Genomic DNA, 27,855 nt, shown 5'->3' with positions numbered 1-27,855 from the left:
CAGATCTGCCTCTTGTCCCATCCACAGATCTGCCCTGCTGTCCCATCCACAGATCTGCCCTGCTGTCCCATCCACAGATCTGTCCTCCTGTCCCATCCACAGATCTGTCCTCCTGTCCCATCCTCAGATCTGCCCACCTGTCCCATCCACAGATCTGCCCTCCTGTCCCATCCACAGATCTGCCCTCCTGTCCCATCCACAGATCTGCCCTCCTGTCCCATCCACAGATCTGTCCACCTGTCCCATCCACAGATCTGCCCACCTGTACCATCCACAGATCTGCCCACCTGTCCCATCCACAGATCTGCCTCCTGTCCCATCCACAGATCTGCCTCTTGTCCCATCCACAGATCTGCCCACCTGTCCCATCCACAGATCTGCCCACCTGTCCCATCCACAGATCTGCCTCTTGTCCCATCCACAGATCTGCCCTGCTGTCCCATCCACAGATCTGCCCACCTGTCCCATCCACAGATCTGCCCTCCTGTCCCATCCACAGATCTGCCCTCCTGTCCCATCCACAGATCTGTCCTCCTGTCCCATCCTCAGATCTGCCCACCTGTCCCTTCCACAGATCTGCCCTCCTGTCCCATCCACAGATCTGCCCTCCTGTCTCATCCACAGATCTGCCCTCCTGTCCCATCCACAGATCTGCCCTCCTGTCCCATCCACAGATCTGCCCTCCTGTCCCATCCACAGATCTGCCCTCCTGTCCCATCCACAGATCTGCCCTCCTGCCCCATCCACAAATCTGCCCACCTGCCCCATCCTCAGATCTGCCCACCTACCCCATCCACAGATCTGCCCACCCACCCCATCTTTTTTTTTTTGAAAAAGATTTTTATTGAAGTCCAGCATAATCACACAGTGCTACACAAACATTGCATAACCAGGATATCACAACAGCCTCCAAGGGGTGAACATCCAAAAACAACAAAAGTTCCAGAACAGATATGGTATAGAAAAAAAAAAAAAAAAAAAAACAACACCCCTCAGACAGCCTCCGATCAGATCGCACCAACCATGCAACCAGCAGGACCCCAAGTTTTGTATTTTTAACGAAAACAACATCCCGAACCCCCCCCCCCCACCCCCCAGCCCAGAACCAAGAACCAGGCCTCCCCACCCACACTCCCATAGGAGGAGCAGGCGAGGCGGCCAACTGAACCAACCCCCCTCAGGTGACAACCCAGAGAAACCCCCCATGCCAAACCACCAGGCCCGTGGCAGAACACGTCAATCACTCAACAGTCGCACGTCAGGGGAATGATCTAAACCTCAATCCACCCCCCACATCGCTCCAGACCCACCCTATCCATTAACCGGCGCGTCCACCAAAGTAGCCTCCGAGTCCACCCATCTGTACCACACCTTCCTAAATTTCTTACGGGACCCCCTAGCCTCATAAGTCATCCTGTATAGTACAATGTCGGCATTCACCACCCGTATCCACATCTTGAGAGTCAGCTCCGCAGTATAGATCCAATTCCTGGCGATCAATTTCCTAACGCAGAAAAAAAGAATGCGGAGAAATAGCTTGGTGGCCATATCTAGACCATCCACCTCCACAACCCCCAGTAAACACACCAGGGGAGAACAAATATTCGGGAGCCCAAAGCTATCCGCAATAAATTTCGTGACCTGAGACCACAGTGGCCGCACCTTAGGGCAGTCCCAGACCATGTGCAGAAAGGAGCCTCGATCTCCCGAACATTTGTGGCACAAATCAGTATCCCTCTTACGCATAGAGAACAGACGGACCGGAGTATAGTAGGTCTGATGTAGATATCTCAACTGTATCATCTTATCTGTCGAAGAAATAACCGTGCCCAAGTAATTCTCCAGTACCTCCTCCCACTGCTCATCAGTCAAATCGGGAATAAAGGTCACCCACCTGGCCCTGGCCCTATCCATTACCCCAGAACCCCCAGGACACAGCGCCCCATAATATCTGGAGATCCGTTTCATCGGCTCCGGATCCAGTAACAGAGCTTCGAGCGAGGGGTTAGTCAAAACCACAACCCCCCCCCCAAACTGCACCTGCACCGCGTGCTGAAGTTGTAAGTACCTGAAGCGCCACGTCCCGGGGATCCCAAAGGTCTCCCTCAGCTGTGCGAAGGACACCAACCTACCCTGATAGAACAACTGATGTAGGTACTTCAGACCATATCTAGCCCAACTACCCCCATCTTGCATACCGACCAACTCTTTCAGTGCCGGATTAAACCACAAAGGATTATTCGGCGAAGTCACCAAAGAATCGTCCCCGATCCTCGTGGCACAAAGCCGAAAGACTTTCCCCGGCAAACACATCACCGACCCCAGATCCCGCCCAGGAGCCCCTCCCCGATAAAGAACATTAATCAACGATTCAAAGGAGGAGGCCAGTGCCGCCTCCACCTCAACCGTTGCGTTAGGCACCTGCGGAAAAAATCTCCAATGCAGGAAAACCAACTGTGCAGCAAAATAATAAGAACGCAGATCCGGCACCGCCAGTCCCCCTCTCGCCACCGGGCATTTGAGCACCGACAAGGCCACTCTAGAAGGTTTATTACCCCAAAGCAGAGTAGTAAGAATAGCATCTATCCTCCGAAACACCCCCCTAGGAACATAGACCGGGGCGTTAGAGAGTACATACAAAAATTTGGGCAAAAATATCATTTTAAAAATGTTAACTCTGCCCAGCAGCGAAAGGGGGAGTGACCGCCACCGCTCCACTCTATCCCTAAAAGCCTTCACCAGCGGAACAAGATTATTTTCCAGAAACTTGGAGATCGGGAGCTGAAACACAATCCCCAAGTACTTAAACGAATCGGTCAAAGGGATTGGGCACCCAGCCGGGGCCACAACCCCCTCGTCCAAGGGAAACAAGGAAGATTTGGTCCAATTGATGCAAAAGCCCGAGAACTCCCCGAACTCCCGAATCACTCGGATGGCATAATTCAAAGAAGGCCCCGGATCCTGCAAATACAATAGCATGTCGTCCGCATATAGGGAAACACGCTCTTCCATGTGACCCACCCGCAAACCACGAAAGACCATACTCTCCCTCAACCTCATAGCTAAGGGTTCCATAGCCAGGGCGAACAGCAGGGGTGACAAAGGGCACCCCTGCCTGGTCCCCCTATGCATCCGGAAGGGTTCAGAAATCTGCCCATTCACCCTAACCCTCACCGTAGGCTCCGTGTACAATAACCGCACCCACGACCGAAAGATAGGGCCAAAACCGTACGCCTCCAATACCCTAAAAAGATACTGCCATTCGACAGAGTCGAAGGCCTTTTGTGTATCCAGAGAAGCCACCACCCTCTCCCCAACCACATCGTGTTGTGCCTGAAGGTTAACAAAAAGCCTCCGCACATTCATTTGCGCACACCGCCCCGGCATAAAGCCCGTCTGATCCGCCTTAATCAATTTCAGGATAACCGTCTGTAACCTTAAAGCCAGGACCTTCGCCAAAATTTTGGTGTCTACATTAATCAGCGAGATCGGTCTATACGCCCCACATTCCCGGAGATCCTTCCCGGGCTTCGGAATAAGGACCACCAGTGCTTCCCTCATAGAAGGGGGAAGAACCCCTCCCTCCCTCGCAGAGTTATACAGATGAAGCAAACGGGGAGACAAAACATCCCGGAAGGTGTGATACCATTCCGACGGCAGACCGTCCATGCCAGGGGATTTCCTGGGGGAGAAGGACGCAACTGCCTTCTCAATCTCCCCCACCGAAAACCCCCTGTCCAAAAAGCCCCTGTCCTCCTCTGACAACTGCGGGAACTCAACACCCTGCAGATAATCATCAAGCTCCGACTGATCCCTGATCGAGCAGGACTTGTACAAGTCCTCATAATAGTTGGTAAACTCCCGGAGGATACCAGCAGGATCCGTCACCTCCCGCCCCTGTTCTCCCAGAACACACCCCACATGCACCGAAACACGATCCGAGCGGGCCAGGAAAGCCAACAGTCGCCCATTCTTGTCCCCAAACTCAAATACCCTCCTCCTCTGTGCCAACATCACCCTAGTCGTCTGGTCAGTCAGGAACAGTTGTAAGTCCCTAGTCGCCTGTCTCCACCTAAGCAACCCCGCAGGGTCCGGAGCAGCCACATAGCCCTCTTCCGCCCCGGAAACTTCCAACTCCTTCTCCACCCTCGTAGAGGCCAGCTGACGTTGAAAGCTTTTTAATTCAGTCATATAAACCCCCCTCAAAGTGGCCTTAAACGCCTCCCATTGAAGCGGGACCTCCCCATACCCCCCATTCTCCACCCAATAAGCGGCTATGGCTTTGGAACATGCTATCTTTATGTATTCCTCCTGCAACCAACTGGCCTCCATCCTCCACTGACGAACCCCTTCCCGAAATCCCACCCGAAGAGTGAGGGTCAGGGGGGAATGATCCGAGTGGACTCTAGGTAAATACTCCACCGAGTCCACCAGGCCCAACCCCGCCTCCTCAGCGAGTACAGTGTCCACCCGAGACAACGATTTATGCGTCTCCGAGTAGCACGAATACTCCTTAGCCAACGGGTGCGCATATCTCCACACATCCCGAAAGCCATAAGTGGTCAACCACCCCGCAAGGGGAGCCGGAGAACCAGCCGCAGCTCTCAGTCTGTCTAGTTCAGGATTCGAGACAGTATTGAAATCCCCCATAAAAAAAACCAGGCCCTCTGCCACCTCCATTGTTGCTTTAAAAATCTCATCAAGTAGAGCCAGGGAGAATGGAGGAGGCAGATACACATTCACAATAGTCAGCACCCTCAGACATACCTTAAAGACCAGAATGACATATCTCCCAAATACATCCGTTTTAACAGTGTGCACCGTTATGGGCAAGGCTTTTGTAACTAAAATGGAGACCCCCCTAGCATAAGAAGAATAAGTAGAGTGGTATCCATGAGCAATATGTGCTCTTTTCAGGGAGAGGATCCTGGAGCCCTGCAAATGAGTCTCCTGCAACAGAATCAAATGAGGCTTATGCGTTTTCAGATAATCAAAAATCAACGAACGTTTGAACTTAGAGTTCAAGCCCCGGACATTCCAGGACACCAATTTCAGACGCTCAGCCATCACCCGAAGGTACCACAAGCAGAAGGCTCCCGCCCCAGACCCCGTCCAGGGCCCTACTTTCAAGCAGAAGCTCCAGGATCCCCACCCCCGAGCCCCAGAGAACCCCCCAACATAGCATCACATCAAACACATGCCCCCCCACAAGTGCTGGCCACAGTAGAGCCTCCCTGGTCACCTGAAATGAAAAAAACAAAAACCTGTCCCAATTCCCCTCCCACCCCCCACCCTGCACCCAGCCCCAACCCGCCAAGTGCCTCATCCCGTAACACCCAACAGTACAAACAGGCAGAGTCCCTCTCCTAAAAGAGGACCATACACCCCAGCTCCAGTCCCAAGGACCTAGTAACCCAACATAGGCAGTCTCTCAGTCTCTGAAAAAACAAAAACACACAACCGGCCCCCTCCCCCCTGCAAAAAAACCTACAGGGAGACCAGGGGCGGTAAAGGAAAGAGCCAGAAAAAGAAGTTCCCGACCAAAAAAAAACACAAAACCCCAAAAAAAAAAAGGGAAGGGGAGCAGCAAAAAACAAACCAACCAAAAAGAGTCCATCCGTCCGCCTGCCAAAAAAAACAGTTCCACATGTATGTGCACAAACTCCAGTTGACAAGCTTCAGTCCCAATCAGCCTCCAGACCAAAACTCTTTCAGGATCCCCTCGGGGACCCGCCGCAGGCACGAGGTCCCCTCGCATCCAGCCACTCAGACGCCTCCATAGGGTTGTTGAAGAAATGGGACTTGCCCCCATCCAGCACCCGCAACTTAGCCGGGTATATCATGCTGTACACCAAGTTGAGCTCCCTAAGGCGCCTCTTCACCGGTTGATAGCTAGCACGCTGCTTCTGCGTAGTCGCCGAAAAGTCAGGATAGATAGAAATGCGGTAGCCATTATACTCCAACGGAGGGCCAGTGCGTGCCACCCTCAGAATGTTCTCTCTGTCCCTGAAGTGTAACAACTTCGCAATCAAAGAGCGAGGTATAGCCCCCTTCGGGGGTGCCCTGGCAGGTATCCTATGGGCCCTCTCAATGGCAAACAGTCTGGTAAAAGTAGCTGAATCCATGTTCGCCTTCAACCATCCTTCCAGAAAGTCCTCCGGCTTCCCAGCTTCCGCACCCTCAGGAAAACCCACAAATCTGAGATTATTGCGGCGCATGCGATCCTCCATGTCAGCCAGTTTCAAAGTATGATCAGAGATAGACTGTTTAGAGACCTGCACCGTCGTCTCCATAGGTCTCAGTACAGCTTCCACATCAGTAAGCCTCCTCTCTGCAGCATGAGTCCTGTCCCTCACTTTTGCCAAATCTTGTTTGAGAAACGAGAATTCAACCTTGAGGCCATCAATATGTTCAGTAAGGGAGGACCTGCAGAACTGTATGGCCTCCATGATCTGGGATAAGGATGGTTCCACGGGGGCCGAGGGGGGGGAACCCGGCAGCCCTGCACTCACCGACTCCACGTGTCTGTCCAGCGATCGTCCCCTCTGCCTCAATCCCTTCCTGGGAGGCATAGGAGCGGGTACAGGAGCCACCGGGTCGTCCCAGACATCCCTGCCAGGGCTCGCATCGTCCCGCGCCAGCAGCGCCTCCCCCGCCTGATGTCCGGCGCCATCTTGGGCTCCCCATGCAAACCGAGCCAGCCTGTCCCCCGGGGTCGCTGGAGGTACCTTCCCGTATTTCACCATCACAGGAGTCACCCCACCGATTCCAGGGATCCCTCCCGAGCAGCCAACAGCAAATGAAGCCGAGTTTGTGCACAGGATAACGGCAGGATCACAGGCACGTAGACGGAGCTCTCCCCCTGCACGTCCTCACATACCGGCCGCTGGCTCCGCCCACCCACCCCATCTTTAGATCTGCCCACCCGCCCCATCCTTAGTTCTGACCACCCGCCCCATCCCCAGATCTGTCCACCTGCTCCATCCCCAGATCTGCCCACCTGCCCCATCCCCAGATCTGCCCACCTGTCCCATCCACAGGCCTTTCCACCTGTCCCTGAAGCATTTACACGAGATAGGCAAGTCATTCTTTTATTTACGGAGTTTCTAAGATACCCAATTCATAAATATTTATAGGTTAAATCCAAACTCGTTACTGCATCAAAATGGTCAAACTGTGAATGTTGCAGTACATAAAAATCTTGACTGAAGTGCAGTTCCCATTTCCTTTCCATAATATTTTTTTAATAACCACAGGCTATAGGAGGAGCTTTTACCCATTGCATTGCTAGCATGTGAAATTGGCAGTACTGCCAAGATGGCAGTTCCTGGAAGTCAACAACCTATATTAGGTGAAATGTGGCCAGTGAGGCATGAATTCAATTGCCTTTATAGCAGCTCTCGCTTATTCAATGGGGTAAATAAAAGAGGTGGATCAGTCTCATTGGTTATTCCCTAAGTTCACCAACATGGTTCTTCAACATGGCCTTTTTTGATGACAAGCCTAGGTGCTGGCATGATGAGGGTCCTGAGGGATCTCCCTTGTTGGAAGGAATCTGAATCCAGCACCCACCACAGGGTGAGGGCTGGTAGTACTTCCCTAGTGTGAAGGATTCTGAGGGACCCTGTGCATCCTTGTCTGGCCAAGGGTTGGCGGAGACCTGCTGTGTTAGTGCCCCCTGGAAGTGGTGACCCAAGTGTGTTCTTAGTATCACTACGGGTTGTGGACCCCATTGGTAGAACGAGCACTTGGCCTCCTGATTTCTTTTTTTCTGCGCATCCCCTTATGGGCTAGGCCTTTTGGCCTAGACTAGGTCAATTTATGCTATCAGTCTGCAAGTCCTAGCCACTGTGCACACATTGACACTTTTTATTTATTTACTTCTGAATGAATAAAGCCGGTAACTGCTGAAAGGCACATCTGACTCTTTATTTTATTCAGGGGTAAAAAAATAAAAAGTTTCCTCCATGCTCACATGTTTCCGCCCAACGTGGATCTTAATTATAGCATCATAGCATGATGTGTGAGTGTGGAGGAAAATTTGTATCTTTTTATCCTGGATTAAAATAAAAAGTTTCCTCCATGGTCACGCTGTTCTTGCCCAACATGGACCTTAATCATAGCATCATAGCATGATGCGTGAGTGTGGAGGAAACTTTGTATCTTTTTATCCTGGATTAAAAAACAAAGTTTCCTCCAAACTCACACTTTTCTTGCCCAACGTGGACCTTAATAATAGCATCATATCATGACGCGTGAGTGTGGTAGAAACGTTTGTATCTTTTTATCCTGAATTAAAATAAAGAGTTGCATGTGCCTTGCAGCGGTTGCCAGCTTTATTCAATCATAACGTGAGGATTGGCTTGCAGAAGCTCAAAGTGCACCGTGCCTCGCAGATCCAGCATTGACAGTTCTTTTTACTCATGAATAGTAGGGTGTGGGTCTTTGGGCCTACCCTAAAGTTTAGAAACAGGATATGTGGCCATCAGGTTCCTTCCTCCCCTGCCTTGGGGGGGGGGGTCTCTCTTTGAGAGAGCCCCTACCTAGTACTCGATGTTGGCTTCATCTGATCATGAGCAGTAGGGTCCGCTGGGACTTTTGGCTAGGTGGACCGAAGTATGCCTTGCCCTGTCAGGAGTGCTGTGACCTGGGGGGGGGGGGGCCATGGAGGGGGCCAAAGACACACCCTAGTGCATTTTTGTGTGTGTGTTCAGCTGCACTTTTTGGTTCACTGGGGGGGGGGGGGGGGGTCAGAGAGGAGACGAAAGACACACCTTAGTACACTTTTTCGTGTGTTTACTTTTTTGGTTCGCTTTGATGTTTAGTTTGTGCGCACTGCACCACAGGCTTGAAAAAAAAAAAGTCTAGGTTGCCTTATAAATAGCCCAGCTCTGATCAGCATGCTTTGTGATTGCAAAATGAGTCTCTGCAAGACAGGAAGTTGCTTTTCTACCAACAAATTTTGCTGGTGTCAATGGATGAAAGGGTAAGAGCTATCACCAACATTTTAGGGATTTATCACCCTCCACAAACTCTACAAAGAGAACACAGTAATAAAAAAGGCGGTGGCTTTCTCAGTGCATAGTAACATGAAATTTAAATTTTTGTCTGGAGCTTTGAAAAGCCTTTATCAGAACTTTGAATGCCTATAACCAGTCACAGAACACGTGCCAGTCATTAAAGGGAAGCATTAGCAATTCTGCACACACATCAAACAACAAGCCCAGTATTATCCAACCCATTCTGTTCTCACTGAAACATAGAAGGTCTCTGTGTCCTGCTGGTTGGCTCTTCTCTTAGCTGTGCTTGTCTTACTGCTGGTGTCTGATCCAGTGGATTTAAGAGATTCTGTTGACTGGCTGGACTGGAACGCATCTGATAAGTCATAGTCATCAGCTCCAATAAGGTCTAGCAGGGACTGCAGAGTAGCTTTGAGAGTCTTATTCACCTTCAAGGAGAAAAGTAAGGAAAAAAAATGACGTTACAGATATAACATTTAAATTCTCTTGTCCGTGACAGAATTGAATATGGGACATACACAGATCAGATAACAATATGACCACCCACCATAACATTATCACCAGCCACCTAATATTGAGTAGGTCCCACATTTGCCACGAAACAGCCCTGACCCGTCACGACATGAATTTCACTAAAACTCTGAAGGTATGCTTTGGTATCTGACACCAAGCCATCAGTAGTAGATCCTTTAAGTCCTGTAATTTGCAGGTTGGGGGCCTCCATGAATTGGACTTCCCATACTGCATCCTGGTGCATGCACCCAGCTATGCACATGATGTAAAAGATAACATGATTTATCAGGCCAGGCCACCACCATCCATTACTCCGTTGTCCAGTTCTGATGCTCATGTGCCATTGTAGCAACAACAAGCTGCAATGTGTTCTGACACCTTTCTATTGGATCCAGCATTACATTTTGTAGCGATTTGAGATTCCGTAGTTCTTCTACTGGATTGGACTACACGGGGCACCCTAAACTCCTCTCGCTCTGACCATTACACCTAGGCCTTACTCTTGCTCATTTTTTCTGCTTTCAATACAACATGGGACAACAACAGGGACACCATGCTTGCCTTGCTGCCTGATCTATACCACCAAATTTCAGATGCCATTGTAATGTGATTATCAATGTTATTCATTTTAACGGTCAGTGATCATAATGTTAAGGCTGATCAGTATATATGACACTCTTGTCATCCAGCCTATCAGCTCTATTTAAAGTGGACCAAGAACTTTTAACATAAAACCTAGACAAAAGGGGTGAAAATGAATTACAGTAAAATCAGAATCAACGTACTTTGTTCTAAATAACAGGTCCTGCGTGCTCCATGTCTAGGTCACGTGCTCTAAAGTCATGGCAGCAATATACTGTATACTAATATACAATATACTTCTGTAGCTACAGAAGACGCTGTGTTCAACAGTGAAACGCGTCTAGCCATTGGCCGAGCGGTCTGTCACATGATATCCGGTCGGTGAAGCGCACGCTGCGGGAGCAGCTAACCACCGAGCCGAGTGTATATCCACATGTCTTTGTTTTTAACATGTTTGTAAGTATCCCATTGTCTTAATACCTCAATAAATCCAATTCTAAACGGTCTTCACTATGGAAAGCCTTTTGTTTTTATGAGGAAATCTGGGAGCATCTAAAAAAGAAAAGGATTCTTACGGACTTTCAGCAACCACCAAGGAATCTAAGGATTACCATGGCCATCACTTTCTGCTTTGTTTAAACCACATTGTGGTAAGTAGATCTACAAAGGGGGAAACCCCACAAGCAACACGGATTAAGCACCAGCACTTTTAATAATTTGGATCATTATATGGACTTTAGCACAGCACTATTTTTTGCACTTGTTCATTTATGATATATAACAAGTTATTTTGCACAAGTTATTTTTGCACAGCAAAGATATTTGCACTTTATGAAAAAATATTATTCTAATATTTATTTATTATTCATGTATTAGAGAATCATATGGTACTATATGTTATTTATGCACGTAAACACTTTGTAGCAGCGCTGCAATCACTGACCAACACAAGCAATATACTAGGTCACCACTGTGACAGAGTCCATGGCGAAGTGATGATTTTGTTGACATTAGCACCCACGATGCTGAGCTACTGCAGGTCATGTATGGTAAAGCATTGGCTTTAGGTCTTGTAACTCAGAACCTATGGACCACGAAACTTGAAAAGTATAATTTCGAGGTTCTTTTGATTTTATTTTCTGTACCCATTATTGCTTACATCAGTGGTCCTCAACTCTGGTCCTCAGGGCCCACTAACAGGCCAGATTTTAAGTATTACCTTGGGGAGATGCAGACTAGAGTACTGCAATCACTGAGCAGCAAATTATATCACCTGGGATGTATTTCAGTTATCTTGCAAACCTGGCCTGTTGGTGGGCCCCGAGGACCAGGGTTGAGGACCACTGGCTTACATAATACACAACTCTCTTCAGCTAATATTTACAAAAATATGGAGCCAATATGAAGTGTTTAGCTCATATGTCACTGGTGCACTGCTAACAAAAACTGCTCAAATCTTGCCTCTCACATGGCTTACAGACGGTATAGTCAGGTCAATTACCCACATGTTAAAATGACAACTGCCGTTCCCATGACAGTCATATGTCCCTGCTCTCTGTATCGGCTGGTAGCCAGGAGGAGTGTTTAGAGATGGAGATGAGGTCTTAGAATTTTGGCAAAAATATGCATTTTGCATATCAGTAATAGTGACATTTTGTCTACTTAAACTGTATACTCCAGAAGGGGGACATGCATGTAAAACAGTTGATTATGAGGGTACCATGGTGAAATAGAGAAGTTCACTTTAAGCTAATAAATCATAGCTAACATTACAGGTTAGGAGAACTTCAGTAAAACCTGAAAGCATTTAAGTGGTCTCCTTTTGTTAAAATCATGCCACATGCCTTTTATTACAAAAAATTATGGAGGTTTCCAGAGCAGTAGAAAACCTGTACATTTACTGCTTCTTGTCATTGAACACAATGAACCCCAAATCTTCACCTATTAGCTGCTTTGGCTCCAAAGGCGTGCATTTCGTTTTGTTACAAATTGAAATTTGGATGATATTTTCGTTATTTGGAGATTCGGATGTATCCGTAATAGTAATTAATTTTAACTACTCCAAAATAAATTATGATGAAGTTAGTTGTCTGAATTTAAAAATGAATTTGATTTTTGAACATGAATTTGATTTTAAAATGGAAACATATTGCAATAAATATAGTAAGGTATAAAAGTGAAATAAGACGATGGTTCCTACTTAAGCAGCTTTATGGAATTGAATAGAATAAAACAATACAGAATAGAGTAGAATAGAATAGAATAACATAGTGGAATAGAAAAGAAAAGAATAGAATAGAAAAATAGAAAAAAACAGAAAAGATTAGAATAAAATAGAACTAATATAGCTATCTTCCAAAATTCAAATATACAAAATGAATTGTTTATTAACAATATAATATTTGAATATTTTGTATATTAACCACTTAACCGCTGCTCACTAGAGCTCTACTGCGGCAAAGTGGTTCGTTATCGTCTGGTGACGTAGACCTACGTCGCCAGGCACTCCCCCTTCTCGGCGGTGCGCGCGCGCCGCCGGAGGCTCGCTCCCGCTGTATTCAGTCACAGCGGGAGTCAGGCCAGGGGAGGAGCGGCGGTGATCACCGCCGCTCTTCCCCGATCGCCTGGGAATCGAGTCTGGAGATCCGCCCACTTGTGTAAACAAAGCGGGCGGATCTCCTAAGTGACAGACAGGGTCAGATTGCAGGGTTCAGCGTAGCTGAACCTGCGATCTGTCCCGATGTCACATAGTCACCTCCCCCCACACATGTCAGTAAGCACCAGGCATACATTAACCCCTCCCTCTCCAATAAAATTAAGCCCTTCCCTGCCAGTGTCATTTTTACAATAACAGTGCATATATATAGCACTGATTACTGCAGTAATGTCACTGATACCCCCAAAAGTGTCAAAAATGTCAGTCAAGGGTCCGATCTGTTAGCCACAATGTCGCAGTCCCGCAAAAAAAAATCGCAGATCGCCGCCATTACTCGTTAAAAAAAAAAAACACCAAAAACGACAGAAATCTTTCCCTTAGTTAGTAAACGCAATAACTTTTGCGCAAACCAATCAAAATACGCTTATTGTGATTTTTTTTTAACAAAAATATGTAGCAGAAAACAAATTAACCTAAAATGATAAAAAAATTTAGATTTTTACATTTTTTGGGGGGAATTTCATATAAAAAAATGTGAAAAAAATGGATTTTTGTAAAATCTTACCGTAAAATCCTTTTCTCTTAGCTCATTGACAGACGTAGTCCTCGGTGATACAGCACCTTCGGGTTATGTTGCCTCCACAGGAGTAGGACTAGACAGGAAATAAAATGCTCTGGCCACACCCTAGGGGCAGTCCCAGAGGGTATATCCTCTCTCTCTCTGCCTCAGCAAATCAGTTATGTCATAAAAGCAGTCTTTAGAGAATTTAACCCAACCCAACTCAGAAAAACAGAGAGGCGGGTACTACGTCTGTCAATGAGCTAAGAGAAAAGGATTTTACGGTAAGATTTTACAAAAATCCATTTTTCTCTATCGCTCATTGACAGACGTAGTCCTCGGTGATACAGCACCTTCGGGAAGTCCCAGAGCAGTATCACAAATGAGGGGTGGGAAAATGGAAATCAAATCCAAATCTAGAAGGCCCAACCGGTGCCAACTAGAAGTTTACAATGCTCATCCTTAATGATGAGACTCAACAAAAAAATTTTCAAACAGAAAAAAACCCCTCGAGGTAGACCACCGGTCTCCTCAAATTGCGGCCTGCAAAACCTTGCGGCCAAATGAGGCATCCGCCGATGCCATCACATCAATTTTATAAAATTTTGTAAAGGTATGTACCAACGACCAGGTGGCCGCTTTACATACCTGGACCACTGACGCCTGATGGCGAAAGGCCCAGGAAGTACTGAGCGCTCGAGTGAAGTGCGCCCTAACAGGGAACGGAGGATTCCGACCCTTAATAGAATAAGCCTGTACCACCGTCTGACTGATCCATGTAGATATGGTCGCGGCAGACACAGGCAACCCCCTTCAAGGGCTATCCGTGATCACAAAAAGTGAGTCCGTCTTACGAAAACCACTTTAGGAAGGAAGGATGGATTCGGAAGAAGAACCACCTTATCCCTATGAACCACCAGATATGGGGAACGACAGGATAATGCGGCCAGTTCTGACACCCTGCTTAGAGAAGTAATGGCCACCAAGAAGGCCACCTTCTGGGAATGTAAGCAAGGGAATCTCCCTAATATCTTCAAAGAGAAGTTTCTGAAGAACCGACCACACTAAATTAAGATACCAGGAGGTAAGGGTGTGCGCACTGGCGGAGCCAGATGTCGCACCCCCTGGATGAAATTCCGCACCAAGGAATGATTAGCCAAAGGTTTCTTGAAAGAAGATTGCTAACGCCGAAAACCTGACCCTTGATCGTGCTCAAGGATAGTTTCTGCTCAACCCCTTGTTGCAGACAGACCAAAATTCGGGTCACCGAATAGGTCTGTGGGGGAAATCCAATAGATTCACACCATGCAATATAAGACTTCCATGTGCTGGAAGTCGCTTTCCTTGCTTTAACTGGAGGTAGGAATAACTGAAGCTGACACTCCCTTGTCCTTCAGTACCTGGGTCTCAATGGCCAGGCCATTAAGCCAGCGACTGTAAAGCAAGATGGAAGATCGGTCCCTGAGACCGCAAATCCTCCCTGAGAGGAAGTCTCCAAGGAGCGTCCGCGACTAGCCTCGCCAAGTCGGCGTACCAGGCTTGACGAGGTCAATCCAGAATTTCCAGAATAACTGGAATTCCCTCCACCTCTATCCTGCGAAGAAGTTCCCGCAGCAACTTGAGAGGATGGAAGGCATGCCGTAGCTGATACTGCCCCCACGGGGCGATCAGCGTTTCTGCTGCGTCCGCTAGAGGATCGTGGCGCGAGCTACAAACCTCCGCACCTTCCTGTTAGGCCAAGGTGCCAACAGATCCACATCCGGGATGTCCCAATGAAGGGAAAGCTAGGGAAAAACCTCTGGATGAAGAGGCCATATGCGATTGGATCCGAATCGGGCTGCTCTAGAGCTGCTCGATCCAATAAATCAGACAAAATCTGATCGCTCTCAGTTCCGATACCCTTATTGGTAATCTGGATACTATCGGAAGAAATGACTTCCCCTGGTTGAGCATCGGAGACTTCCTGGTCCGCTCGCTCAACCGGATCCGATTGTCCAGGGAATCGGAATTCTGATTCCATTAAAAAAGAATCTCCTTCAGGAGAATTCGGGTATGAGACTGGGTATACGGTACTGCCTCTAAGAAGGCCACCATCAGTCCCAGCCAATTGACGGACAGCAACATCCGAATCGTTGACTGAACCCTCTGGAGTTTCCCAGCAAGGAGAAACTCTCTTGCCCAGGATGTATCCAACCTTAGGCCCAGATAGTTCAGTCTCCTGGTGGGAACCAGGGATGATCTTTGGGAAAGCGAAAAAACGCTGATGTCCTGCGATGATGGGGATATAAAGATAGGCATCCTATATGTCTATGGACGCCAGGAAATCTCTTTTATGCAGGGAGGCCACCACTGTACGGATGGACTCTATTTCTTCCCAAGTCCAGATTTGGACGCACCTTGCCCTCTTTCCTGGGCATTGTGAATAGGTTCGAATAGAACCCCTGAAACCGTTCAATGTTAGAACGGCAGAATCGCACCGGTGGAAGTGATCGAAACTCGATCCTGTGTCCTCCAGAAACCGGTGAAGACATCCCCCCCCCACCCCAGAGATGGGTAGGGGCGCATCAGGCTATATTCTTCAGGCTTGGCTGAGCCGGACTCTTTGTTTACCCGACCAGCGCCCTTTGAAACCCCTCTAAAGGGGCTTTGGAGGGTTTCGCCTTATCGCCCGCCCTCGCGGAACGAACAACTCTATATGAGCAGAAAAGGAAGGTCCTCGTTAGTTACGAGGTCTTTTTATCCTAACAGTCTGTGGCAAGACAGCAGGTGGTACCGTCTATCCTATAAAGAGGAATTCCTCAAACGGATAGCACCTAGCCATGCGTTTGGAAATAACAGGGGTTCGTTTCAAAACGACCCCATTTGGGTAAAGGAAAATCCTTCGCCCTTTTGGTAGGCTAACAAGTACCAAAAAGGAATCTCAGTCTCAGCTACCTCTGCCGGTGTAACCTCAAGACTAAAGGTTTCCCGGACGGACACAACTAGTGCATCCACCACTCTTGTGCTATGGCGGAGGCAGAAACGTGCTCCTCACTGCTGAGGAGATATTACCTGAGACAACAGCCCCCTAAGAGGGACCTGCAACTGCATTGACCAGTTCCGAATCCGTATCTGGTAAACAATAGGGGTAGGCGGGGGTCGCTACTTGACCCCCGTCCCTGACAGGCCACCTCCACCCGGGATACCAAAGACTCCAAAATTGCCGATAATGCATTAAAAACAAGTGGGGTACTGGAGGGTCCTGCGGCCACCTTGAGGGGATCAGGTGGGGATACCTATGCGGCAGGGTCAATGATTATACAAGACACTTGCCAGCGACAAAAAATGACAAAGTAAAAAAAAAAAACTTCTTTTTTTTTTTGTGTCCCCCAGTCGCAACAGCGCCCCTCAGTGTTACCTGCCTTTTTGGACCCCACAGAGAGAGAGACAGACCCCAAGGCTCATCCCTGATGCACAGAAGTTTTCATCAGCTTGCTCAGTGCTTGTCTTGTTACAGACAGGAAGTCTTTGGCCCTATTTCCTGGGTAAAAGAGGCGGCTCCGCCCCTTAACACGCCTGCCGGCTCCTCCCCCTGTATACGGGCGCCGTGACTCATGGTCTTTGGCGTTTCAGCGAGACGTTTAACTCGCAGGGTCAGTCCCCGTCCAGTGGGACTATGTCACGGCCGACCCAGCGCGGAGCTATGGCCTGCACGCGCTCGTAGGCTGAACTGGGGTGGCCACTGGATCTCAACATCCCGCCCGTCGCCCAGTTCAGCTTTCTTGCTTGAAGATCTCACAGGAACACTGGAGAAAAAAAGCTGTCTTAAAAAATTATTTTCTAAGAAAAAAATCCTGCCAGGACCGAAGATCCCAGCAAGGTATCTAGGTCCTTACTCCTGACTAGACAGAAAAAAACTGATTTGCTGAGGCTCCATGAGGTGTTTGAGTCACCTCAAACATGGCCGCCCCCATGCTGGAGACACGAGGCTACACCAAAATGGCGGCCTCGTGCGATCTACCAGACAATGGCGGCGGCCTGCACAGAATAGCGGCATGTCTGCAGAAGGATCTCGGCCTCACAACCCTTCACCCTCATGGTGGTCAGCGTGGTCGGAGGTACCGGACCCTAGCGGGCCGTATGCGGTCCGCTGCTTAGCTGGAGGAATGATCTGGAATGCAGTATACATGTATAGACATCGCCCTGTGGCTACTGACAGGTAGGATACCTTATACTATCACAGTAAAGTTCTAGTACTGCCACTGACTACAATCATTTACACATTTTTACAATTAGATTGTCAGCTCCCAAACCAAGCCTCCTGGCTTCTTGTACACAAAAATCACACTCAATTAGGGGGATCTGTGACATGTTGTAGGATAGAGGGGAACCCATCCTTACCATTACAGAGAGGGGCCCGCGTTCACCACAAGACCCGTCAGGGGGAAAGGGGGAACATACTACTCACCATACCGGAACCAGGCGGGCGCCAACTCCTGACAGTACCCCTCTCCACCGAGGTAGGAGGGCTGTCGACCAATACGGGCGCCGTGACTCATGGTCTTTGGCATTTCAGCGAGACGTTTAACTCGCAGGGTCAGTCCCCGTCCAGTGGGACTATGTCACGGCCGACCCAGCGCGGAGCTATGGCCTGCACGCGCTCGTAGGCTGAACTGGGGTGACCACTGGATCTCAACATCCCGCCCGTCGCCCAGTTCAGCTTTCTTGCTTGAAGATCTCACAGGAACACTGGAGAAAAAAAGCTGTCTTAAAAAATTATTTTCTAAGAAAAAAATCCTGCCAGGACCGAAGATCCCAGCAAGGTGTCTAGGTCCTTACTCCTGACTAGACAGAAAAAAACTGATTTGCTGAGGCAGAGAGAGAGAGGATATACCCTCTAGGACTGCCCCTAGGGTGTGGCCAGAGCATTTTATTTCCTGTCTAGTCCTACTCCTGTGGAGGCAACATAACCCGAAGGTGCTGTATCACCGAGGACTACGTCTGTCAATGAGCGATAGAGAAATATTGTTATTTTTTCAAAATTGTCGCTCTTTTTTTGTTTATAGTGCAAAAAGTAAAAATTGCACAGGTGACCAAAAGAAAGCTCTGTTTGTGGGGCAAAAAAAAGGACATACATTTCGTTTGGGTACGGCATTGCATGACCACGCAATTGTTAGTTAAAGTCGCACAGTGCCGAATCGCAAAAAGTGGCCCAGACGTAACACGGCAAAATCCTCCGGTGGTAAAGTGGTTAACTAATATACAAAACAAATTCAAATATACGAAACAAATTCCTGAAAACGAATCATTCTAACAAATAAATGTATTATTTTAATGAACGAATTCAAAAATTAAACACATTTTTCTGTCGTGCACATCTCTAGCCGACATCCAGAGTGCTGCTAGGAGCTAACATTGGGCATCACCAGACAACCATAAATAGGTGACAGTCTCAAAGGTTGTTCCAAATGGGAACCCCTACTAATTAGAATTGGGGGCAACTCTATTGTTTTTGCACTCACAAAGTGAAAAACCTCTGACAATGTGCTATAGAAAACAGGATATGGCCAGCTTGATAAGTAGACCTACAATGGCTGTACAGTACATTCCATCAAAATGGCTGCACATTCCATAATATACAAATCTTATATCTCAGCATCTCCAACATCAGCCCCCTAAAGATAGCTTTTCTGGATTTATCCTCCCAAAGAGGATAGACAAGGCAGACATAAACCTTACTTTGTTTTAAATAGTATTGAAAAAGACGACTGTCAAGATTTACTTGAGTGAAACAAAACTGTTGGTGTACTGTATATCTGGTCTGCATATTTTGGGCCACTTCAGACGTATGCCTATGTTGTGCTGAGCATACGCATTCAATTGTAACACAGGCTCACCATGCATTGATGGGCCAAATAATTGTACTGTCTGAGTTTTTTTTTTTCCCAAAGCACCTCAAGGCAACAGACTGTAAGGTACTCTGTTCCTAAAACCATAACCTACTGTACAATAAACTGTTCCCTGCAAAGAAGAACTTAGATCAGAGGTTGCCAACTTATGAGCTAAAGGGGGCCTCAGATGCAGCCTCTGACATCACCAAAGGGCCACAAATAATGTTCAATATATGTAATGCTTGAGGAGACTGTTAGAAACTGCAGATCCACTAGAGGAAATAAGGGTCAGAGTGTGGACAGGCTACATTTTTTGGCAGGGGATATGCTGTAGAAGACCATATGAACCTTGTAACATCTTACATGAGGCTATTAGAGATCAATGCTGTTACCCTGGTCAATGTTCCCACTACAGACTGCTGAGATCTGAGGACTGCACATCAAAAGGGCTGTATGTGGCCCTCGGGCGCAGGTTGGGCACCCTGGACTTAGATACTCTTTCTCTCCTGCTGACATCTGCAGTAAGGAAGAGAAATCACTAGCTGAGAAATCATTAGAAACCGTCACTTCCAGGAATGTTGGACTCCTTGTCATCTGCTTCAGTCTGTGGTTTAATTCTGTGTCCTGTAATCAGTGCTGTATTTTGGCCTAGGCCAACAAGGCCCAGGCCTAGGGCGGCACTTTGCAGGGGGCAGCAAAAAAGCAGCTCCCCCCCTCCAGCTGAGACTCTATTGGCCACTGGTTGCTAGACCTGCCTCCCCCCCCCTCTCTCTCTCTCACTGACCCCCTCTCACCCACCCCCTCTCTCTCACCCCTCCTTTCTCTCCCTCTCCCTCTCTCTCACCTCCCTCTTTCTCTCTCATCCCCCTCTCTCTCTCTCTCTCATCCCTATCTCTCTCTCTCTCTCTCATCCCTATCTCTCTCTCTCTCATTCTCCCTTCTCACCCCCCCCTCATCCCCCTCTCTCACCCCCCCCTCTCTCATCCTCCCTCTCTCTCTCTCTCTCTTTCTCACGCATCCTCCCTCTCACCCCCCCCCCCACTCTCTCCCCTCTCTCTCTCACACCCCCCCCTCTTTCTCTCTCTCTCACCCCCCTCTCTCTCTCTCTCTCATCCCCCTCTCTCTAATCCCTCTCTCTCTCTCATCCCTCCCTCTCTCTCTCGCCCCCTCTCCTTCCTCACCCCCTCTCTCTCACCCCCTCTCTTTCATCGCCCCCTCTCTCTCTCCATCCCTCCCCCCTCTCTCTCTCTCCCTCACCCACCCCCCTATCTCTCTCCCTCACCCTCCCTCCTCTCTCACCCCCTCTCACCCCCCTCTCATGAGATCTCAGGGGTTCATGCTGGGACTTGAAGTCACATCCATTAAAAAAGGAGTGGGGCAAATTTACATAGGGGGAGGCACCCAATTTTAGTCTTGCCTAGGGCAGCACAAAACCAAAATACACCACTGCCTGTAATGATGTAGGGGACAGCAGGGGCAACAACTGAGCACAGCTGAGGACCAGAAATCCAACCATCCTGGAGGGATTCTTCGGCCAACAATTTCTCTTAACAACTACAACAGTTGGCAGCACGGGCAGTAGGAGAGGAGGAGAGGTGAAAATTGAAGTTCTTCTTTGCAGGGAACAGTTTACTTTAGGTTATGGTTTTAGCATTTGTAATGTATTATGTTATGTATTTTGTTGCCCTGAGAGGTGAGAGAAATGCATTGTTTGGCCATTAATGGTGTTAGGGTACCATTAAAAATGAATTAGAACGTTAGGGCAATGTACAATAAGCATCCAAAATTGTAGAGGGGTCAGAAGTAAACTTTATAGTAGAACTTTTTCATTTTGGAAAGGGAGGGTTATAACCCCTGTCAGTTTTTTGCCATCTGTGTCCCATAGGAGAGATTTCCCATCACTTCCAGACCCATAGCCAAAACAGGAAGTGAGGGAAAATCGTTCCAAACTGAGGGAATCCCTCGCCAGGAAAGGTGTCCCTATTGAAGGATTTCCTCTCTTACTGTTCTAGTGTCAACCCAAAATTTGGGATTTTCTTTTACTTTCACTTTCAAAGATAATGGTAAACAGGACTAATAGAGAGGGTGAATCTTCCTTAGGCCTCTTTCACACGGGCGTTCCGTATGTCCGTATATCACCCCATCCGTTTGCGGGTGATATACGGACATAATGTATGCCAATGGGATTGCGGATGTCAGCGGATGACCATCCGATTCGTGTCCTTTCAGTTCTGTTCCGTTTTTTGGAACAGAACCCTATTTTTCTTAAATTTAAAAAATGGAATGGATGCAAAATCGGATTTCAGCGGTGTCATCCGCTGACATCCGCAATCCCCATAGACTAACATTATGTCCGTATATCATCCGCAAACGGATGGGATGATATGCGGACATACGGAGCGGATGACACAAGTGTCATCCGTGTCCGGGAAAAAAAAAAGTGCCGAAGCGGAAGGAAAAAATCGGAGCAGCCTAACAGAGGCACAGATATAAAAGAAAACTAGCAGGTGTTCTAATCCATCTCCACTCTATTCAATACAAAAACATTTTGCCTTTAGTTACACTTTAAATAAATAAGAAAAATGTCATGAAACTCTGATTACCTCTTCTGTTTCCAAATGCTCCCTTTCCAGTCTAGACTGAATGTGTAGGAACCGACTGACTAACTCTTGGTGGAACAATGGCTCCGATCGAACTTCAGTTACCTGTAGACAGATATTGGGAATAAAAACGTAAAAGTAAAATAAGCCCGTGTTCCTAAAGCCAATCAAAACAGCCAGATTAACCCTCTAAGTTTGACATTAAACAAAAACGAATTGGATGATTTTACAAATGATTGAGATCTAAATGCAAGTTGTTGTGTCCTCAGATTTATTGATATAGGAAAGAAAGAAGGTAATTTCTACCAGGAGGCAAGATGGTCCCTCTAGGGACAGGATGAGATGTGGTTCTCACATTACCTTCGTTTCTCAGCAGCCTCCCGCTGGTACAGACACGAGATAACAGTGCTATGATTTCCAGTGGCCATAGCAGCAGAAACAGGGGTGTAGTTACAGGGGTCGCAATTGCGACCCAGCCCCATGCTCCAGGGGGCCCTTGCAGCCTCCTTGCACACCTGGGTAGGAGGAGTGTAGGCATATAGAGGAACTGATGCCCTTAAAGTTTCCTCCTGCAGCGGCCAAATGCCTGCTTCTCATTCTCCCCCCGCAGGTATTCAGGGGCTGCAGGAGTACAATGGAGGAGATAGGTTCCTCTGCCCCTCCTATCCAGATTCATTCTGCTGCCCCTAGCCCCACTGTTCTCTCTTCTGGCCCCTCCTCATCCCCCCGCAGCTCTACTGCCAGATGCTAGTATGGACACGAGATACAGTAGCAGTGCTATGATTTCCAGTGACCATCGCAGAAGAAGCAGGGGTTGTAATTGCGAACTAGCCTCATGCTCCAGGGGTTTGTGCAGCCCCCTTGTACACATGAAGGGGTGGCAGCATTAAGAGGAACCGGTGCCCTCCATTTTCCTCCTGTAGCTGCTGAATGCCTGTGGGGGGGGGGGGGGAGGATCAAGAGCAGGCATTCAGGGGCTGCAGAAATAAAATTGAGGGGATTGGTTACTCTATATGCCACCACCACTCCTATCTAGGTGTACAACAGGGCTTCACAATTCCCCTGAGGAAGACACGTGGTCCCTTGTGTCGTCACGCGTATGGGAAGGGCAAGGACGGACGGAGCGATTCGCCGAGAGATTTGCGAGACTGTCAGGCTGTTGGACTGAATCCACTGCAGAGGATAGGACACAGCTGCAGCGTCTCCCACTATACCACAACGGTACTTTAAAGATTGTTACACGTGGATGGCTGTTTAAAGGTGCATGGATGCACCAAAGCATGTGAGTGCATTACCACATTTTTAATAAAATTAAAAGGTTTTTAAAAGGTATAAGCACCATTGTGAGCTTTTATATTTTTCATGATATGCTGATTACTACGGAGAAAGTGGCTGACATATGGGATATGATCACCTGGAGGCGTTAACCATTTGATATCCAGCATTTGAGCTCAATTGAATCTAACATAAGGTGAGCGCCCAATCACAAGGGGGTGCACGATTAGCAGTGAGTTGTGACACCCCGGTCACTCACCTGATTTGGGGACACCGCCACGAATTGGTGGCTTGAGCACTTATAGAAGATTTATTAGCACAGATTGTCACAAAAGACTTTATTGGACACTTGATTGCTATTTGCCGCATGGACTTATATATTTATTATTTTACCACAGATACTACTTATCATTTATAGCACTTTATATATTGTATGGATTAATATGCAGTATATTTAAGCACAAGGATTTATTGTGATACACACTTGTGATTTAGCACTTTGCACTTTCTTCTAGCACAATTCATATTCATTTCTAGGAATCGCACTGTACACAACTATATATATATTTTTACCTTTCATCATTGGATTTTATTTATGATACAGCATTTTAAGATTATGAAATTGTAATCTTTTGCTTGAGGGTTATACACATGTATATATATTTATATAATTTTTTTGCTACATATTTTTAATTTTTACACATTTGGATAGATTTTTATTTTGCGCAACACTAATTATATATTTAGGGGCTTCACAGTCCCCCTGGAGCATGGAGCTGGGTCAAAAGAAGCTCATATCCAGCTTCTTTCTGCTGCCCCAAACCCCCTGTGCTCTCTATTGGCCCCTACTCATTACCCGTAGCAGCCGGTGGCAGAGTGTGAATGCGTTAGGATAGAGAGCCAAGGAAGGCACCACTTGGTTTGGAGGGAAGGGTCCCAGCTGAGGTTTACGGGGGCCCTTCATAATTTTTTTGCACTGGGGCCTGGAAGGTTCTAGTTATGCCTCTGAGCAAAAGTATGGTGAAACGATGAGTGGGAGGTGATCAGCACTGGGAGTCAGAGGAAGCTCCATGCTGCATGAGGTACCACAACAGAGCAATATTCTCCTGAAAAGATGATGATCACGCACCTCATCCCCCTCATGGGGCTGAAATTCAAACCGTGCTGGGGGACAGAATGCATCACTGCGCATTTCCATCAATTTGTTCTTGTCTGCCTGTGCATCTAAGTTGTCCACAGCTCCCTCTATGGCCTGCAGGCCTTGCTGCCGAGAAGTTTGCACTCGATCTTCAGCCTGCAGATACACACGCAGTGTCTTTCCCATAGACAGGTGAAAGCCAAGGTCACAGCACTGTAGAAAAAGAGAAAAATCAATTAGCAAATAAATAGAAATAACTGTGCTGAATTTAGATTCAAAGAAGGAACTTACATCAATAAGGTCACTAATGTCATGGATATAGTAATTATTGAGATTGGAGTTCACGGTGTTCAAGTTGATAAGATATTCATTCCGGGCTTTTGTGCATTTTTGACTGTTTTCCAGGTACTTTTTCAACCTCTGGAAGGACAAAAGAGGAATCCAAATTAAAATGTTATTCGTCACCAGAAGTGAAACCATTTAGTTTATCCTCCCTAAAAAGAACACAAATGGTATAACAGCCTGAAGAGGAAGTCAAGGGGGAACATAGTTTCTTTATGATTTTTTGGGTCAACGGAGCAGTGTTTCATTTGGCTACGCTGCAGCCATGTGACCCTTGTTGGACATCTTGGGTCAGCATGGGATATATAATGGCACTTTTCCACTGCAAGTACCGTCTCGGCTCTAATCGGCCCTGCTTGGCCTGGTTTGCTTTTCCACTGCTGGTACCGCATGGTACGGTGTTGGAACGGTTCGGTACGGTACGGTATGGTTTGCTTTTCCACTAAAGTAGTACTAAAGTTAAGTGGGTGGGATAACAACGATTCTCTGACCAATCAGTGGCTAGTAGTGACTGCATGCAAAGGATTGTGGGATATGGTACCGGGTATGGTACCTTATGGAACCACAATCGAGGTGGTACTGTTTTTGAGAGCTGTACTGTTCGGTTCCATGCAGTGGAAAAGCGCCTCCGTACCGTACCGAACCGTTCCTACACCGTACCATGCGGTACCAGCAGTGGAAAAGCACAAAAGCGAGCCGAACCGTTCGGTTTCATACAGTGGAAAAGCGCCATATGTCCATGCCTCAGGGTCTTGGCACGCATTCTTGCGAGTGGCTAGTGTAAGGAAAGAGATCCCGCTTGTTAGGGAACATGACTAGTTTCAGACAAGCTATGGATTTTCTACCTGGAAGGGAGCATCCCCACTTGGGACTGGGCTGGCCGGGCCCCACCTTATCCTCTGAAACAGACCCTGTTGGCATGTCTCCTCTGCCACATCTTAAACTACATTATGGCTATTGCTCATTGTGACTCTTCTGAATTCTGGGTCCAGATGAGTGAAGGCATCACTTCCAGTTAGGGCAGGTAGTCTCACACTCGGTCATGTCACTTCCAGTATCCCTGTCTGCTGCCATGGTGGAGAGATCCATGGTGACTGAGGAGGGCAGTAGTGACTGAGGGGGGCAGTATATACAGTATTTTACAAAAGTGAGTACACCCCTAACATTTTTGTAAATATTTTATTATATCTTTTCATGTGACAACACTGAAGAAATTACACTTTGCTACAATGTAAAGTAGTGAGTGTACAGCTTGTATAACAGTGTAAAATTGCTGTCCCCTCAAAATAACTCAACACACAGCCATTCATGTCTAAACTGTTGGCAACAAAAGTGAATACATCCCTAAGTGAACATGTCCAAATTGGGGCCAAAGTGTCAATATTTTGTGTGGCTACCATTATTTTCCAGCACTGCCTTAACCCTCTTGGGCATGGAGGAGTTCATCAGAGCTTCACAAGTTGCCACTGGTGTCCTCCTTCACTTCTCCATGACGACATCAAGGAGCTGGTGGATGTTAGAGACCTTGCGCTCCTCCACCTTCCACTTGCGCTCCTCCACCTTCCATTTGAGGATGCCCCACAGATGCTCATTAGGGTTTAGGTCTGGACACATGCTTGGCCAGTCCATCACCTTTACTCTCAGCTTCTTTAGCAAGGCAGTGGTCGTCTTGTAGGTGTGTCTGGGGTCATTATTATGTTGGAATACTGCCCTGCGGCAAAGTTTTCAAAGGGAGGGGATCATGCTCTGTAACTCACCAGTGTCGGCAGCCCCAGGCCATGACACTCCCACCACTATGCTTGACCGTAGGCAAGACACACTTGTCTTTGTACTCTTCACCTGGTTGCCACTACACACGCTTGACACCATCTGAACCAAAAAGATGTCCTTAGTCTGATTGTCTTCAGAAAACTGTTTGCGGGCTTTCTCCTGCATCATCTTTAGAAAAGGCTTCCTTCTGGGATGACAGCCATGCAGACCAATTGAATGCAGTGTGCGGCGTATGGTCTGTGCACTGACAGGCTGACCCCCCCCACACACACACACACACACACACACACACACCTTAAATCTCTTTAGCAATGCTGGCAGCACTCTTTGTCTATTTCCCAAAGACAACCTCTGGATATGACGCTCTTCACGTGCACTCAACTTCTTTGGTTGACCATGGTGAGGCCTGTTCTGAGTGTAACCTGTTCTGTTAAACCGCTGTATGGTCTTGACCACCCTGCTGCAGCTCAGTTTCAGGGTCTTGGCAATCTTCTTATAGCCTAGGCCATCTTTATGTAGAGCAACAATTCTTTTTTCAAATCCTCAGAGAGTTCTTTGTCATGAGGTGCCATGTTGAACTTCCAGTCACCAGTATGAGAGAGTGAGAGCGATAACACCAAATTTAACCCACCTGCTCCCCATTCCCACCTGAGACTTTGTAAAACTAACGGTTCACATGACACCAGGGAGGGAAATGGCTATTTTGGCCCAAAAAATGTGTACTCACTTTTGTTACCAGCGGTTTAGACATTAATGGCTGTGTGTTGAGTTTTGAGGGGACAGCAAATTTACACGGTTATACAAGCTGTACACTCACTATTTTACATTGTAGCAAAGTGTAAATTCTTCAGTGTTGTCACATGACAAATTATAATAAAATATTTACAAAAATGTGAGGGGTGTACTCACTTTTGCAAGATACTGTATAAGCAGTGTGGCAGTGAGGCTCCTGTTCTACTGAAGAAGCTCACAACAGGAGCGTAACGAATATAGGAGCAGGAGCCACACTGGTGAGATATATCGCTGTGGAGATGTAAATGCTCTGGCCAGGATTGATGTTATTTTAGGCTGTCAATATAGCACTTAGGGTGCTTTTTTTGTGAGTGTACTTTTATGGGAGTTTTTTAAAAAAAGAGCAATCAGATTATACAGAGAGCACTATTTAAGGTCCCATTTTGCTTTTGCATGGAATGGAACATTGTTGGTGAATTACTGCGGGTGGAAAATAAAAGCTGGAAGGGGAGCAGAGACCTATTAACCCATGGTGGGGCAAAAAGTGTGTTATGACGTTAATATAATATTGGGGTCAACAAAAGAAGGTGGGCGTGTGACATAAGCAAAGGGTGATTGCATGCGACACCTGGATGGGATCTCATAGAAGTCAAGAGGAAATATTAAGAGCATGGCACATTGGTGGAGAATTTTATTGACACTTGTGATATTATTTGAAGACGGGATTTTTTGTGTTTTTATTTGTTAAGATTGCACTACATCTAATGTTTAGTGTATATAGATCAGGAGATTTGTCGC

General features: G+C 47.3%; 1 protein-coding gene across 3 annotated transcripts in view; it reads right to left on the bottom strand.

Moving 5' to 3' along the window:
• Positions 1 to 27,855, bottom strand: part of ARHGAP4 (Rho GTPase activating protein 4) — a 349,436-nt gene that overhangs the window by 88,635 nt on the left and 232,946 nt on the right. For all 3 annotated transcript variants that reach the window (XM_082262605.1, XM_082262607.1, XM_082262606.1), the window contains exons 6-9: positions 24,505 to 24,633; positions 24,205 to 24,426; positions 21,804 to 21,905; positions 9,254 to 9,448 (exon numbers count right to left, since the gene is read on the bottom strand). In XM_082262605.1, coding sequence (XP_082118731.1) covers positions 9,254 to 9,448; positions 21,804 to 21,905; positions 24,205 to 24,426; positions 24,505 to 24,633 — 648 coding nt within the window. The remainder of the gene's footprint in view (positions 1 to 9,253; positions 9,449 to 21,803; positions 21,906 to 24,204; positions 24,427 to 24,504; positions 24,634 to 27,855) is intronic.

This window comes from Pelophylax lessonae (assembly GCF_965119305.1).
Source record: "Pelophylax lessonae genome assembly, chromosome: 7".
Taxonomy (NCBI): domain Eukaryota; kingdom Metazoa; phylum Chordata; class Amphibia; order Anura; family Ranidae; genus Pelophylax; species Pelophylax lessonae.
Note: the sequence above shows the minus strand (reverse complement) of the source record. Positions and strands in the feature narration are given on the sequence as shown.